This window comes from Manis javanica, chromosome 5 (assembly GCF_040802235.1).
Source record: "Manis javanica isolate MJ-LG chromosome 5, MJ_LKY, whole genome shotgun sequence".
Taxonomy (NCBI): Eukaryota; Metazoa; Chordata; class Mammalia; order Pholidota; family Manidae; genus Manis; species Manis javanica.
In genome coordinates, this window is record NC_133160.1 from 85,941,140 (window position 1) to 85,959,037 (window position 17,898).

A 17,898-nucleotide genomic window follows, 5' to 3' on the forward strand; every position below is an offset into this window, starting at 1 on the left:
ATATTCTCAGAGAAGTGGAAAGGAATGGTTCAGAAGTGCAGACAGCTATCCAATGAAAGTTTTTATTTTAGAAAGGAGTAATTTGAGATACTTTCTACTTCTCTAAAAGATGGGTGTGGTAAACAAAATGTACTTAAAAACACCCTATACCATGGATACTGATGGGCCCTAGGGTGCCCACAGTTGTACGTTTGTATTCTATATATTAACCATGCACTAACAGCAGCAAACATTTACCAAGAACTGATCTGCACTGGGCATTTCCATCCAGCAACAGCCTGACAAAGTAAGTATAAAGATCAGAAAATTGTGGCTCATTAAAGTGAAATGTCTAGTACTTCATAGTTGGTAAGTCACAGGAAGAGGTCCTGAACCCCGATCTACTGGTGACAGAACTCAATATCTACTCTTTCTTTGGTGTTGCCTCCCTAACCTTAGCCACAGTTCTTCTAGTTACTCCTGTACCTGTTAGTAATTATAAGAAACATGCACTTTGGCATTTTTGTCTCCCTGAACAAAGAAATTCTTTAACTTTTATTTCTAGCACTATCAATTTTGTTCCCAAATGTTTCTACTAAAATCCTCCCTTAAAAAGTTTCTATGACATGCAATAGGATCTTTCATCTATCACTTTAAAGTACATTGTCTTCTTGGCACTAGTTCTATTAAATAGAATTTCACATATTTCACCAATTTTTCCCAATAAAGTATTATAAAAGGTGATTTGTTAAGTGACATTATTCACTTCTGAAGATATTTTAAACAGGAGCCCTTATGTATCAAAACAAAAGCATGTATACTCATAGGTGTATTATAACACTGCATATATTTTATACAATAAAAATATTTCTTACCTGAATTTTTCCATGGAAAATTAATGAATATGAGATATGATACAATTCTCCCAGGTTAATGGTACCCTGGTGTTAGTAATTTCATTTGGTGGACTTTATTTTATTTGCTTCTATAAGTATTAAAAATATAAACTGTTCTTTAGGTTAGAATGGAGGTCAATTTATTAGATTCATAAAACAGGAGAAAGGAATTATGAACTGAAAGGGAAAAGTTTAATGTAATAACTAAAATAAAAGTAACTTAGTATGATTATGCATAAACATTACCTCTAAGGAATATAGTTATTTCCACAAAAGGCAACTCAGAAACACAACTAATGGTAAGTTTATTGATAGCTTTGTGAAGTTACTATTTAGATGTTATGCCTTTCATGACATAGATTAGCCAAAATTATTTCAAGAAATATGTTCATCTAACCTTTGAGTTGGCACCTTATCCTGGCTATTCTCTGCCTTAAGACGTAGAAAGCTGCAAAACAAATGTCCAAAAAAAGAAATTCCAGATCTTTTCTCTGTAAGGAGGCTGGACTTGGGTATTTATCAACTTGTTACATTCCCGGAGACTTACACATATTCAACTCTCAGTGTTCTTCTGAAACAAAAAAAAAAAAATCTAGGACATGTTTAAAATAGTAATATTTTAGTCACCATTTTGTCATTAAAAAACATTTTGTAACAAAAATAGTTCCCAATAATTGAAGTTGTGCTATTCTTTCATAGTCCAAATTCTACATTAAAATATTTCAGACCTTTTGTGACACTGTACCTTCCAATCCAATTTTTCATTTTCAGAATATTAATTTTTGGTTCCAAGAGACAGTATCCTTTTACTTAAATGAGTGTTGGACAAAATATCTGAAAAAAATTAAAACTTTTGGTCAATTAGTAACCAATGCTGGTAGGTTGGGAATTGACACATCTTCACTTACCTGTTCCTTCCACACTGTATGTTCCCCTTCTCCAGCCTTGAGGAAGAAATATTAAGGTTTTTTCTTTCCTTCCACAGCATTATCTTCTGCATGGCTGCTTTGGTTGTGGATAGCAACAAGAATTACCAAGAAAGCTCAGCCATTTCATGTGAAGATACATAAATAACCCAGTTTAATGAAAGTAAATGGAAGAAACCTGAAACGCTGCTAATAATGGTCAGGGTTCGACTGGCCAAGAAATCCTAGAAGTAAGGAAAGAGATGATCTTATGATTTCTCTCTTAGATGAACACTTTCCCTCTTTAAGGCATAGAATATTCATTTTAACTTTCAATTTGTGTATTTATTTGTATAATTTAAAATAAAAATGGAGCCGTCTTTTGGGTAATGTCAGAAGAAAAAAAAATCTAAGTCCAATTTTATTCAATTAAAGTAATAATTTAACTAGCAATCCAGAATCACTGCTCTGTATTTTTAAAAGCACACATTGCACCTACTTGTTAGAGGTTTTTTTTTTCATGTTGGTTAGGTTTATAATAAATTAGTTTTTTTTTATTGCTGTTGTTAAACTTTAAAAGAACTCACCATATCTCGATATTGACACATTTCTTAAACTATATCAGGGTCAATCTAAGCAAAAAAACTGAAAATAGGTCAAAATATAAATTGCAAATTATATTCTGGATCACATATTAAGGAAAATTGTTAAGTCTATGTTTATATGAGAAGAGAAAAATATAAAAGGATACCGTTTCTTTAATATTCTTTAATTGCCAATTTTGAGTAATCTAATTTATCAAGAAAAATATATTAAATGATTTTAAATAAAAGTGAAACAATAAAGAATAGCAAACATCATTATTTTCTAAGTAGTCATGTTAGTACCAAGAAGCCAACAGTTCTGTATAGCTTATTTGCATCATATCTTAAAGGTGGGTCACATTTCTTCTACTTAACATAAATTAGCCTTGACACACACAGATTTAGTAAATTTTATGGTATCAGTATGTGTATCCATTAAATAAGACTTCTAGCATGAAATTTTAACAATGTTCCATATTTTAAAATTTGTCTTTTAAAACTATACAAAACTGCATTTTAAATCAAAGCAATGTTAAACCTGGAATAGATTAGTTCCAGGAAGTTTCTGGGATCTATTCTCTATCAACGTATAAGGAAATTTTCAGAGACAACCATCACCACAATTTTTGTGAAAGTTACAAAAAATAAATGCCCTACATGTATTTTTTTTGTGGTATAAACTCCACTGTGAAAGCCACTAAAACAGGATTCATTAGCAGCACGTAACAGAATAGAAAAATCTGTCCCATTTTCTCCTGGCAATCTGCTTCCTCCACAGCCATTGTAAATAGCCACAGTAGTAAATACACGCACTGTTGCCAGCGAAAGCACTCAGTTACAGTCTATGATCGACTTGCCCGAGAACCACTGCTTCAGATAAGGGGTCTCAGTGACACAGTGAGGGTTCTCAGTAGTATTAGGCATAGTTAAAAATAATAAGCACTCTGATGAAGTTGTGACTAATACAAACTACAGAAACTAATAAGGGGGTTACTTTTTCTTGCCTGTAAAACACTGGTTTACAGATTTGGAGTCAATCCTGGGCTTTGGACAGTGTAAGAAGATAAGGAATAAAAAAACCTAAGGAACTAATAAGCCCACTTGTTATCCGAAGGTATGCCTGTCTTCTGGTGTACAGCTGAATTTACTGTAAAAGATTGTAAAATGCCCAAATGTTAGGCCAAGCATAACCTTTGAAAAGGAAATAATAAAATACTTTGGACTAAGTTACTGATGAATTTACACAACCCAGACAGGAGTCACACAGCCTCTTAAGCAAAGAGCACAACATGAAACATGCACTTCCTTACAGATGACAAATGCCAGGTACATGCAAGAAAGGGAAAGGTCCTCCCTGACATCATGGTACTTCTGTCTCTCAAGCCTCATCTTCAGCTAGGAAAAGTAGCTAAGTCTAGAAAGTTCCCCACAGCCCAACCTTAAATTTCATGCTGTATTTCTCATTGTCAAACAAGTTGATACTAGCCTGGCAAACTCTATTCATAGACAACTGTTCAACTCTGCAGGTTTATAGCACCAATATCCAGGACAACAGATCCCACGAATAGCATTCTGAGTAAGACTTTGGATGAGTCCAACATTCAATCTACTACTTTACTGGTACTAAAGCTACAGAATTCACCAGACTTCCTTACAAGATCAGAGAAGGTTTAGCAGATCTACAAATTATTTTTTCACAATTTTATATTTTCTTTCCCCAACTTGTTTCAAAAAACATTTTAACTTTAGGATACGAAACCTCACATGGGAATGTCTTAATTCTTGGTCATACATGGACACCAAGATACAATGAATCTTTTAATTCATCAGTCATTTTAAAACTCAATCCGAAGGACAAAGGATGTTGAAAGCACCACTACCTATTCAAAACACCTGAAATAGTTATGGAATCACATGGAACAATTTATCCAGTAGAAACTGTTATCACAGTAAGTGTATATAATATAAAATCCACTCCAAACACCCATGTACTTTAAAAAAACATAACTAGGCATGAGCTGCAATTTGTGTTTTCTAGTATTTGCTATTTTGTTGGCATGTAAACACTTGGCAGATAATGACCAAGTACCTATAAAATCTTAATACTGAAATAACACAGAAGGTCCCAGAGGCTTAGAAAAATATTTTGGGTGGCAGGAAGCTTACATTTGGAAAGTCTACCTGTGGAGTTACTTCCTGTAAATTTAGCAGCACATTTAGGGTCTCTCATAGAAACTGAGTTTGAGAACCCTGATATATGAAAACAAGGCTTAAGATTCTAGAAAAACAACACTGTTTTGGGCAAAATAAGCATAAATCTAAAAATCCCAATTGTTTCTTCCTTTGTGCACATTAGCACATATTTAAATTGTGATGACATAGTTCTTAAAATTTCAGGAAGTCAACAGTATCTACAAAAGGCAATCTCAATCTTGTGATGTGATGATGTTATTATAGGAAAACAATGTCAGTTCTGGAGAATTTGGATCATTAATTTACCACGATCAACAAGATATTGTCCAAATGAAGTGTTCTGGTTTAATGTTTAGTTGGCTCTAGATTACCTGCATGCATATCATCTATGACAAATCCTTAACCAAACTGGCTCTCCCCTGACATCTAGTACCTACCATGGCTGGCTGCAGCCTTTAGTTAATAAATGGCAGGAAATGAAGGCCTTTAATTCAATATAACTAGGGAGAAACTTGTTTCTTCTCCCAAAATCTATATTCTAAAGCTAAGAAACCATTTTGATTATTCACCTGTTTTTCCATCATGACAGTCAGGAATAACAAGTTGACTTAGCAGCATTTCATCAGAATAAGTTAAAACTGAAATTCTTGGAGAATCTATGAAAGAATATAGGATCAATTCTATTATGACCATAATTATATCTTTAATTATGCATTAGTAGCAATTCAATGATGAAATCAGAAAACTTAAAAGGAACATTTAGTGCTTTAAAATGGAAGGTTTATTTATATCTGATATTATTTAACTGAACTGTATATCTTGTAACTCACCAATTTTTTTAGTAACTTGGAATACATTTTGCAAATAATTTATCCTGGTAGAGTCTTAGGAATGCTCTGTCAATTACATTAGGCCTCTGCTACTAGTATTTTTCTATAATCAGTGACTGGTACTGAAATTTTTTCAAGCCAAAGTATCTTGGCTACATCCTACTATCTTTGAGAACTGGTTATTTATTTGTTCCCATGAAGTGGAAAATCTTGGCCCTGGCAACGTAAACTCAGCTCTGCTCCAGGCTGATACGAAGTGACACTTCTCAGACAGGCTACATTCTTGACTGACCCTGATCTCGAGGAAAGGCATTCAAAGCCCCTTCTGTGCTTCTCCCTTGGAGATACCCTCTGCATTGGTGCCCTCTCAAGACACACATCAAGCTATTCCTCTGTTTTGAGAGATTCTCCTAGGGCGTGTGTGCAGTGGGGTCCCAGGTTCCCTGCCCCCAGGGCTTCCCAATTGCCTGAGCATCAGCCCTTCCTCACACCCCAGGGAAAGAGAGTTAAGCCTGGGTCTGGGTGGGGACACAAGTGTACTTACCACAGACTGCCTGGAGTCTATCCGAGCCTAAGTGGCTTAAGTCAGGCGGGCTTCCACGAGATCCAGGTGAACTAGGGTAACAACTAAGGGTCATATAGGCTCCGTGCACACCTGTGACCATAAGGAGCTTTGAGGGAATGAGCACTGGGCAGGGATGGTGCTGTTTCTCAGTTCACTGGCCTTCAGTCCATGTAACAGCATAAGTAGGATAAATGATGACTGGAAGCAATGTTTGTATTTCATCTCTTATCCCAAGTCATAATTTGCTTGGAAATAAGAAAGTAGCAAAATTGCTTATATACTGATGAAAACAATAACTCATACAAAGTCGATATAAGCAATTTTCCCACTGATTTCTTTGCAGAACCTCCTTATCCTGGATCATAAGAGACACCTATCTGCACTCTATTCACAATATGCCTCTGGATTACCAACTCCATCAACTGATGACTGGTCTCGAAGATACATGGACTAAAAAGAAAAAATATATACATATATGGACTGGCCTTTAATTAACAATACAGCAAACTTCGGTCAGCATTTCAATCCCATTATCTACTTACTCGCAAGTAAGAAACCATTGGCCAACTGGTAAAAATTACAAATGTTTAAGCCATTTAGTCCCATATAAAAAGTTCTCTTGCAGAAATACAAAAACACAAGCAAAACAATGTTTTTTTCATTGTATGTTCAAGGTTACTTATTTTAGAATTGTTTGTATTTAGTAAAAGACTAGAATCAATATAAATGTCCAGCAATAAGAAACTGGTTAATGAAATATGGGCTAGTTATACACTGGAATACTATAAATCCATAAAAAGGTGAGCAGGCTCTTCATGTACTGATGATAAAGAGAGCCTTTCAAGATGTATTGTTAAGAAAAAGAACCAATGTACAGAACAGTGTATAGAGCATATTTTGATTTCATAAAAGAGATAAGGGAGGAGATGTATAGGAATTTGCCGTAAGTATGTAAAACATTTCAGAAAGGTACACAAAAAAGCTGCTTATAGTTATTGCTCTGAAAAGGGGTATTTGAGGAAATTAATGCCTTTTCTCTTACAAATAAATATTTTTAAAAGATTGATGGGAACATTTTATAAACCTGCACAAAATTGGTGGGAAAGGGGCAACAGTATCTCTGTGTGGTGGTAGGGAAGGAGGGGGGAGACCATTAGCACGCCGCTCTCCTCTCTCATCTCCCCCGTGATAAAGGCCCAGCCCTGTGATGAATATGTTCCATTACTCACTGCAAAATGTTGCATAAAATCACTCAGCATCACTGGATTATCACTTTAAAAGCATCCAGTTGATTCAACTGGCTCAAAAATGCATATAGCTTGAATTCTACAGATAAAAAGCACCATGCAGAAATGCTGTCTATTACACTGATGTAATGGGGGAAATGGGGAAAAAAGCATGCCTATATTTTCAGGACTTATCAGAAAGTTTCAAGGAGCAAACCCAGTGTTGTTTCTGCAGCCAGAAGTGCCTCCTGGTGCAGCGCACGTGCACATGAGCTCTTCTCTCCAGCGGCAGAGCCCAGTGGCAGGGATTTGAAGGCAGCTCAAGCACTTACTTCCCTTTGTCGTGACCTCCCAGCTTGCAAAGTACTAAAATGTCTAATAAGCTATGAAAGTTAAGACCTGTCCAGATGAACTTTGTGAGGGGCTCTTAGGAAATAAGTAAATCGTCACAGTATTATATAAAGATCAGCTTTAGTGGGGGAAAAGAATGAAGGACCGAAGTAATTTCTGTGAAACTTTTCTTTCCCTTACACACACTCAGAACTCCCTGCTTGAAGAGGTCAAACTGCTTTCACCTTAGTTTGGAATCTACATTCCAAGACCACTTGAAGTTACCCAAAGTATATGGTGTTCTTAAATAACCTTTCCATGGAAAGTGCTGGTTGAAGAATCTTAATAAAAAACTTCACTTTCCAGGGACATGGCAATTCAGGTGTAGTGCAGAGAGTAGTTATGATTGCCCACTGCCTTACTTTTATTCCTACCTTAAAAAAAAGAAAGACAGAGAAAGAAAGAACCTGAGTCTACATTCTCACCCAAAAATTAGAGAAGGAAGCTAATAAACATTAAGACAGTCAAGTGTGTGTGCTCAGCTCCAGGAAGCTCTCCCAGGATCTGCAGCAACCTTCCGTGTGGCTCTGGGCAACACAACCTGCCTTGAGACCCCCAGTTATTCCTGGGGTACATGCCACTGTGCAGGACAGAAAAGCTTTATCTATAAAATGCTCATTCCTGTCCAGTGGGATTGCCATAGTTGTTGACTACAAAGGGAAGCTAGTCACCAGGCACAGCCTCCTTCTGGAGATACTGTGTGGCCTTCAAAGACAACTCCAGTATTTATTTACTCTTGATGATTTTAGCATTCAAAATCTAAATAATCCAATAAAGGTATAACCTATATAATTTTGTGACTAGTGACAGGAAGCCAATGACCAGCATAGGGAGAAAAAATTAATAAATCATGTTTCATTTATGAGGCTGTTTCTGAACCCAGGTACAAGTAAGGAATGAAACATGAAACTTAAATGTTCCATTTACTAAATTAAATTTACTTGCATAAACTAAGGCTTTTCCTTTGAAATAAAAAAGAATTAATTTAACAATTTGCTCATTTTTCTTTCTACAATCATTAGACAATTATTTGACAAGTCCAAAATAACTTCAGCATGAATTAGTTTCTCAGTCCCTCTGTTGAATTAACCTGTACAGGATCTAACATTGATAAGAATTCAAAATTTTCACTTTACATGACATCTGTACAGTTGTAACCTTTTCTAACCTCAGGGAGGAGGTGGAAACAAGGTTTAGAACTAATAAAGCAAAATTGAACTCTAGGTATAGGTTTTATATATTTCCAAAATCTCCAGAGAAACATAAAACCATCTGCCTTTTGCCTGGTTGTAAGGAAAAGTGATACAAAACTCTAATTCACATAATTTCCTTCAGAAACCACAAATTTCTCACTGACAGCCAAAGAAGTCAGAAACTGAAGAGTTTTATTGAAACCTGGAACTACTTGTATTTTGAGTTTTTCTTCACACCTCTATTAAGTGCTTTCAACAGAAACACTGTTGTCATAGCCACATATACAGCAAAATCTCCAAATAAAGAAAAAGACAACCTTATAGAAATACAGTATCTAGATCCTATGCACTCTTTTCTACAGTAAGGAATTTCTCAGATGGATTTCAGAGCTGCAATGCACCTTAGAAGTCTGCTTGTAAAACAGGAAAACTGCAGCTGAGAAATGTTAAACAGCTAATCAGATATAAAAAAGGCCAGGGCTCAATGCAGGTGTCCCAATTGTCTAGTGCTTTTAGTGAAGAACTGGTTCCATGGCATGCACAGCTATTTAAATTAAATATACAAAGTCTGGGATGTCTTTATTTCAGAGATCTCTGCTTGGTAAGAATAGAGAAATTGTTAGAATAATTGGAATGAAGTGTGCCATTTATATGATGAAAAAGTTGAGAAACAGAATAATTATAAAGCAAGATACACACATTCTGTGACAATCTGAGTAAGGTGCTTTGTTGTAAATACATAACCATCAGTGTGTTAAGAGCACACATCAAGAATTATTTCACCTTACAGTAAAGAAGCTACATCAACAGTCAAAAGGGATAAAGCCAAAGACAATTAAAAAACCAGAGATCACAGTGTGAGAACAAGTCAGGAATACAAAGCAAAGAATCAACTAATGGAAAGGAGGTCAGGGTGTGGCCTGTAAGGGAACTAGGAAAACAGCCCCTCACCCCCAGTGCCCCATTTCTGGGGTAGATCATGCTCCCCCACAGGCAGGCCAGAAAGCTGGAGTACATGTTGGTGGCCCAGGCAAGAAGCAGGAGGACAGCTTCCTATACCTGTGTGCACAGCCTCTGCTTCTTCCTAAGCTTCAGAGGGAGAGATGGGAAGTCTGGCTGAGTGTGGCTTCCTGGTTAGACACAGTGAGCCAGGGCAGAGGCTGAGCACCACAAGCCCCTGCAAGGTGTCCTCCCCCAGCAAGTCCGTGAAAGTGGGGAGGATGGAGTGTGTGACAATGAAAGGCAGCACTTTGTGTGTAAATACTTAGAGCTGACTCCCATGAATATTGAGCCAATGTCTCACGTGATGCTAAACCAAATGGAATAAGCACTCACACAAGGGCATGAGATCTGATACAGAGAACAAGGAGGGCACCACCCCCATCCCCGCAATTTACACATACATCCTCAGAGGGATAAATTGGGACGTTCTGTGTACAGCTGGGGAATAGTTTCCTTTTTCTTTGCAGGACTGATGTGAAGGAAAATTCCAAAGTGAATCATTCCAAAAACCGAGAACCAGGGCACCTTTGTAAGGAAGGGAGAATGCTCCTCACGGGAAAGAACCCAGATTATCTAAGGGTCAGAAAGGCAAAAACATTTTTCACTTTAAATTTCCCAGAAGTTCTTTGGAATTTTTATGGGTGATCCATTACCACGTTATTGTTCATGAACAGCAGGGCATTTTCCTGGAATAACGTGTTGATGAAGGTTTTCATTTCACAAAATCTTTTGTTAAAAACTAATCAGGATTTTTCCATTTGTTCTTAACAAGCCTTTTTGATGCTGTTCTTCCCACTTGGAGCTGACCTCTCACCCCACATTCCTCTACCTGTTTATAGACAAACAAAAACAGAGGGAACTCTGAGCTGACAAGAGCCATTCAGACCCTCTGAAGTCCTAGAAAAATGAAACTCACCCAAGGGAACATCCATCTTTGTGCTCATTTTTACAACTTTGCCATCTGCCATATTAATGGTAAAGATCCACCTAGCCCATTCTCAATAAAGGCATTTCATTTTACTGTAACACAGAGGACCTAGGAACCATTTTGTATTTTGGCAGTATGAATGTAAAAAAATACATGTGTCATGCCTAGAGAACAAAGATTCTGACAGCACGAGATGTTCAATCCTGTAACACTGTCTCCATAGCAGTAGTCCTTTATATTTCTTTAATTTTACCAAATACGCAGCATTTACTCTGGGCCAGGAATAGTTTTAAGTGCTTTACAAATAACTCATTTACAACTCATATGGTCCTATGAGGTATTGTGCTATTTTAGATCCACTTTAGAGATGAAGAAAATTAAGCACAGAGGTTAAATGACTTGCTCAAGGTCATATAATAAGAGGTGACACTGGAATTTAAACCCAGGCAGGCTAGCTCCAGAGCCCATGTTCCTTCATATGCTGTCCTCTCAAACTTTCACCAAATCAAAGTGAAGATAAACTGTGATCTGTACAGGACCATCTTACACATTTTTACAACACTACCATTTCAATAATTAACTCATGTCATATTGCAGCTTCCTCATATTCTTGAGGAGTAACAAGAAGGAAAAGATAAATACTATCAAATATTATCAAATACTATAAATACTATCAAATTTGCCCACTTTGCATTCTTTTGGAAACAAAATGAAGGTACAGAAGTTAATGAAATAGTGTCCCATATTTGCTCAGAAAGCAACAATGCATAAAGTGAAACAGTAGGAAATTGCTTGGATGTTTACATTTTCTAAGGCCACAGTAATTTGAAAGGTCTGTACACTCACTCAAAGTCAGACTTGCCATTCTGGTGGATACTAGTGAAAATGTAATTACATGGTAAAGAGACATGGACAGCTCCTGGAGGTTCTTTCTGGGAAATTCCACCATCAGCTGACCTCTAGGAGACAGAGGAATTTTCTCCTCGCAATTCTTTCAGCACATCTGGCGGAGAGCATCTGTCCTCCTATGCCTCTGCCTCCAGGTACGTGCACCCGCTGTGTTCAGGGCCCGCCAGCAGGCAGCTTGTCCTGGGTGGGGCTGGGCACCTGCACATACCCAGAGCACGTCCACATTCACTATGGGATATCTGTGACTTAGGGCAGCAAAGAAGGAGGAAACCATCTATCTCCATTCCTGCAAAGAAACTACTCATTTTTTATTTGGGAAAGGCCTGTGTCTTGTATGGGCTAAGAGCAGGGTCCTCTCCTTACCCTCTGATTGCCAAAGCCTGAGTACTCTTCAGATCCTGTTCCTGTGGCCTCCAGCTGTGCAAACACTTCTGACATCGTCGTAGGACTAGCAGAAGACTATATTCCACCAGGTAACACTCTTCTTTTTGACCATCTCCCCTTAACAATGTAAACTAACCAGTGGGGGACACATTAGTTTGCCCAGTTCTTTCGTTTACCAGCAACTGGAGTTACTGACCTCTCCCTTTACAAAAAGATGCAACGACCCAACTGTGCAAAAGGTCTGGCCCCGTCGCTTGCAGAAAGCAGGCAGGCAAATATTAGTTCCTGTTACCTAACCAGGGTAACGTCCCCAACCAGGGACGTCAACCTGTGACTCTACTCTCCCTCCTTCACAAAGTTAAGGACAGATATCGTGCGGAATTCTCAAAGATTACAATAGCTGAGGAAACTCCTAGTGTTTCTACCTGCTCCCTCACACTGCCAACACATCTCTAAGGATGCTCCTCCTTTTCCAAACCCAGCCTTCCTAACTGCACTTCTCTAGTCCTCTAAACCCCTTTCTCACTAGCAATAACACAGTGGCTTATATGGAACTCAGCTTAGGTGCCCTCATCTCACCAGACATCCCAACTTAGCACTCTAAAGATGCCCTAGAAATTTACTGGATCATTAGCAGATGTTTTTGTAGGGTATGTAAGATAAAATTTTGAGATCCAAAAAGAAATGCTAGGAATAAATTTCTCAAACTTCCATGCTGCATCTCTGATTTCTACCATTAAAATATCCAGAGAAGAGGTAAAAATCAATGTTCTGATTTGGCACTTAATACATGATGCTGCTTACTTAGAGAACTTAATAATGATGTTTTTCTCAGAGGTGTCCAGAGGTATAATCTATTTTTTGATTATAGTGGGTGGTCCCTTGAGAACACAGTCAATACAATTTCACTTCAAAAAAAGATTTACAAATAGGCCACTTTCCACAACAGCTATGGTAAGGATTTATAAGTGCTATGAAGTTCAGTCTGTTTAGTGTAAATACAGTCTAGACTCATTATCTTACCCCCATTTCAGAGCCTGGAGCAAGGAAAAGAGTAAGCGGGATGAGCAGACAGGAGGTGGAGATATTGGGGAGAAATGCTAAAATGAGCATCCTGGGTGGCTCTCTGTGCATAACAAAACTAATACCTTACTCCAAGGGGCTCAGTTAGAAACGGGGCAGAATAAGGAGTCAGGAAAAGAAAATTCCCATGTCAGAACCACACCACCAAGCCTTGCTCAGGAATGAGCCCACTGGTGTGCAGAGTGAAGCCATGAATGACCATGGAGAGCCCCACCTCCGAGGACGCGGAGGTCCCGGGGGGATGATACTCACGCTGACACTGTCCCCATGACCGGCGGGCCCAGCCCCAGCAGCAGTCAATCCTCCCACCGTAACGACACAGGCCAATTGATGACACTATTTGTCTGGGCCACCTATCAAACAAAAAGATTAAAAATAAATACATTTTGAAGTTAAAATTTCATTTCCTCTTTGTTATAATTTCAGAATAAAAAATTTAAATCAATATCCAACAGTTTTTTAGGAACTCCATCACGTCTGCAGAAATTTAAGGATGAAGGAAATAGTTCTGTTATGATTTAATTTCACATTTCAGACACTAACACACACACACACACACACACACACAGACACACACAGGACAGGAATAGGAGAGGAAAAGGGAGAGGAAGATCTTTTTTCAAATTGAAATAGCATCAGCTAAAAACCGAGAATTCTCAAGGCTGCCACTCACAGGTTGGTTTCTGAAGTTTGAAATAAAACAGATGCCTCATGGAGGACACCTGTTACTGGAGGAAAAACTTGATCAATTTCATCATAAACTGAGATGATATAAAACATGTAAAACAGAAAGAAAAACATTTTCTGCCTTACATTCTTACCTTATAAAAAGATTTGGGAAGGAGCAGAAAGCGGAGAGTTTCCTCAAACTCAAATGAACCAGAACTCTTTTTGAGATATGACTCTGTGGCTGAAAAAGTTCCCAGAAAAAAAAAAAAGGACTAGGAAAAGAAGTCTGCTTAAAACGGAGAGTTTAAAGTGCAGCTACCATCTCAAGTTTCCTTGTGCTTTGAAACTTCCTTGAATCAACAATTCATGTTACCTTCCTCAATAATATAAAGACTCTGAAATTACTCAATTTCAGAATATCGATATCCACCAGCTTCCACTTTGACACTTTATTTGGTAAATCATTCCCTTGTTTAGATTCACACCTAAATGGCTTTTTACCCACAGAGGATCATTATTTTGATAGGCTGTTTTAGACATAGACATCTTTTAAAAGCTTCATGAAAACTTATTCATAATCATGTTTTCTTGATTCAAATTCAAATTATTATTTCTTGTTGCAAACGTGCATATAAGAAATGCACAACATACCCGAGTGTAGGCCAAGGATTGCTTTACAGCTCATATTTACTTAACCGCTCCTAACCTTTTCAGTTCCCCTTTCGTTTATCTCCCCCTTACTCCCCCAAGCCCAAAGTACAAAATAACCCCAAACTTTCTATTTCCTCCGACCAGGTGATAACAAGCGGTTGCGCTTTTCTCTCTCAGCGCTCTACTGGTTCCTTTTGGTTCCTCTCCAGGTACAAGAAAACCAATCAGTCGTGGAATTGATTGGTTCCAAGATTGCAAGTAAAACAGGTGCGGCAGTCTTTAAAGGCTGCGCCGGGAGATACTTGGCGGGGGCGGAGGGGGGTCTCTGAAAGAGGAAGACTGGATGGCTTGTGACCCAGGTTAAAATCTCTGCTGGCTACTCCTGCCAGGTCTGCGCAACCAGGTAGCGATCGGCGCTCGGGGCGGGTCTGGTCTGTCAATGCACGTTGGTGGGGTAACCAAGCAAGTCCTCCCTCCCGACACAGGCACACACACACTCAATCACTCGCCGGAGCGGATCCGGCGGCGGGGAGGAGAGCGCCGAGAGCTGCCGCTGGAAGACGGACTGAGTGACAGCGGCGACGGGCCTGGGGTTGTCGGAACCTGTCAGAGCACGCAGCAGACGGGCTCGCCCCAGGGCTCGGGACGGGAGCTGTGTGCCTGCGCGCGCGCACACACACACACGCACAAACACGTAGCACTCCCCAACCTCAGTCCTTATTTTGAGTCTCCTCCCTCAAGAAAACCAATTGCAAGGCAAATGGGTCCCTCTGGACCCAGTCTCTTTCTCGCCCCCACCGGCTGTGTGAGCGGCGCCGACAGCTCCAAGCCGGGATCTGACCTCGACCACCTGGAAGTTCCCCACCGAAGAGCCCTCTAAACCCAGAGCGGGAGCTCCTGGCCGGGGATGTCCTGCGCATCCGCTGCGCTTTGGCGGCTCCCCCGCGTCCTCGGAGCCGCGGCGCCGGGCTCGAGCCTCTCTTCCCTCGCAGCCCTAATTCCCAAGCTGGGAGCCGAGGGTGGGCGGCTCGCCCCGCCGGGAGCCGCGACTGGGTTCCGGGACTCGCAGGGGACGCACCCTCCCCAACCCTGGGCAACCACCGGCCAAAACGGCGCTTCGACGGCTCTCCTCCCGCCGAGTCTGTGCGGTGGCCCATCTTCTGGAAGGGGTGAGCGCCTCTTTGATGGTGCAACCCAGCAGGGAGAGGGGACCCCCGGACAGGCAGCGTGAAGCGCTAGACGGGAGGAGGAGAGGGCGCCCTGGGGTCCGACTCACCTCCCGTCGAACTCCGCGGCCGCCGGCAGGTAGAGCGAGGACCCGAGCACCAGCACAAGGAGCAAATCCATGTTGGCGGCCGCGCAGCTGCGCGCGGGGATCTGGCTAGGGATGCCGGGCGCGAGGAGAGGCGCGCTCGGCTCCCAGGAGGAGCTGCGGGCGCCGGGAACCCCCTGCGGCCGCCGCCGCTACTGCCGCCGCTCTGGGAGGAGAGCGGCGCGGCGCGCGGCCCGAGCAGGTCTGCGCCGCGGCGCCGGGAGCCCCCTCCGGCTCCCTCCCAGCGAGGGGAGGTGCTGCAGGGGGAGCTGCGCCGCGGGCGGGGAGGGGCCCGCGGACGGGGGGCGCGCGCGCCCGACTAGCCGCCCTCCAGCGCAGGGCCAGGGGCAGGGCTCGCGGCCCCTGAGCGGGAAGCTGGAAGGCGGGGGCGCAGAAGGAAGGCAGCGTCCCTTGGGGGCCAGCCAAGTGGGGCGAGCGCCAGGCTGGAAGGAAAGTTGCAAGCCGGGCCAGGGCAAGGGAAAGCAGGGTGCTCGGCAGGAAAGGGTGAGGCGGGGAGGAAAGGGGCCCGGGGCGTAGGTGCGCGCTCCGCGGGTTCCGCCCGAGCAGGTGGTGACCGCAGGGGCGCGCCGTAGCTTTCACCGCAGGGCGGAAAAGCCCAAGACCAGAGAGGTTTATGGAGCTTGAGCGGAACAGGGTCTGTATTCATTAAAACCACAGCACGACTTGGACAAATTAGCAAAGGCAAACTCTGGGAGTTGGCTTCTCCCGCAGAGTTGGCAAAGGCATATTTTTAATTTTGTAACCAGCCGAAAGAAATGTTGGGTTCTCCAGTTGAGTTTATAGAACGTGCAGACTGTTTGTTTCTCTGCCAGCTCAACTCCAGCACAATAGGACAGCGACGGCTGTCCCCTCCCGGGACACGTGCCCTCCAAACCGAGAGCTGTTACTGCTTAGCAGTCTCGTGGAGCCTGATCTTGCCCAGGTCATCTAGAAACCACTGTCAGCAAACATTGCTCGGTTGTAGAGTAAAAAACAATGCACTAAGGGACCTTGTTCATATGAAACACGCGATGATAACCCTAAAATACACATTAAAACGTAGCTCGGATCAAGTCACTCGACTTCTCCCCTGTGCATGATCTGCCTGCCATCTCCCATACCTCTCAGACCTAATCTCCTCCCTCTTCCCCTAGTCCATAGCCTCCTTGCCATTCCTGCACACTTCAGGGATTCCCGTCTTTGGGCCGTTGACTGGCTGTTACTTCTGCCTGTACCCAGATATCTGTGTGGGTCATATTCTCGTGTCCTTCAGTCTTTGTTTGCTCAAATGTCATCTCTTTGTAGAAATGAACCATGACTACCCAAATTTTAAACAGCAACCTCCTCCCTCCAGATTCCCCCTGCTCTTGTTGTACTTTGTATTTTCTCTGTATGTCTCATCTAGTTTCCTATATAACCTGCTTGTTTCTTAAGTGTATGTCTTCTTTCTGCTAGAGTGCAAACTCTTCAAGGACAAACTTTTTTGTTCGTGCCTCTAGAACTGTGCCTCATGCTCCTAAAGTTTTGTCAAATGAGTTCCTTGCACGGCAAACATTTTTTACTATCTTCATTTCCTTCTTGAGTTTTCTCCAACTTCAAATTTTTCATGGAAAGTTCTGTGGCACTGTGGCCTCACTATCCTGATCTCTTCATGTGTATAAAAACAGGAGTTTTCTGCAAGAAAAGGAAAAATAACGGTTTCAACTTAAACAACTCTTTGATTTCCAAATTGTTTTCTGTTAACAAAACAAGTTTCCATTTTAATCTCAGGAAATATCCATGCCAACTCAGGCTTGGGACATTATTTTAGGCAAACAGCTTGGTGTCATCCGTTTCAGATCTTTCTAATGAAGCCTAAAAATGTAGGAGTCAAAATATTTTTTTCTGTAGAAAATCAAATTTTTTAACTCTTAAAAATGTAGGCTTGGTTTCAGGTTCCAGTGGCTACTCCTTAGCCATTATCTGCGTTTATTGGTTCCTGGGTTGGATTTGCAAATAAGTCCCACCAGCAATGGATAATTAGAGAGAAGGGACTAACCTACAGGCTAAAAATGAGATACAAAGAAAGGAGAATACATCATGGGTGAAAATAGATGGAATACCTGGAACAGAAGTGTAATGCCCATCTGTGTGCCTCTTTTATTTTTTCCGTATCTTTTCCTTAGCCTAGAAAACATTCCATTCATCATCTTTCTTCAT

The 17,898-nt window shown here is 41.1% G+C and overlaps 1 protein-coding gene across 8 annotated transcripts in view; it reads right to left on the reverse strand.

Annotated features, from left to right (window-relative positions):
* Positions 1-16,175, reverse strand: part of NPNT (nephronectin) — a 72,507-nt gene extending 56,332 nt beyond the window's left edge. Inside the window, exons 1-4 of one of the 8 annotated variants that reach the window (XM_037020153.2) lie at positions 15,664-16,175; positions 13,320-13,420; positions 5,127-5,213; positions 1,273-1,323 (exon numbers count right to left, since the gene is read on the reverse strand). In XM_037020153.2, coding sequence (XP_036876048.2) covers positions 1,273-1,323; positions 5,127-5,213; positions 13,320-13,420; positions 15,664-15,734 — 310 coding nt within the window. In that variant the 5' untranslated portion in view covers positions 15,735-16,175. Of the gene's footprint in view, positions 1-1,272; positions 1,324-1,422; positions 1,447-5,126; positions 5,214-13,319; positions 13,423-15,663 lie in introns of those variants that run through there. The other 7 variants (XM_037020150.2, XM_037020152.2, XM_037020151.2 and 4 more) reach the window with 7 other exon arrangements.
* Between the last annotated feature and the right edge of the window lie 1,723 nt (positions 16,176-17,898).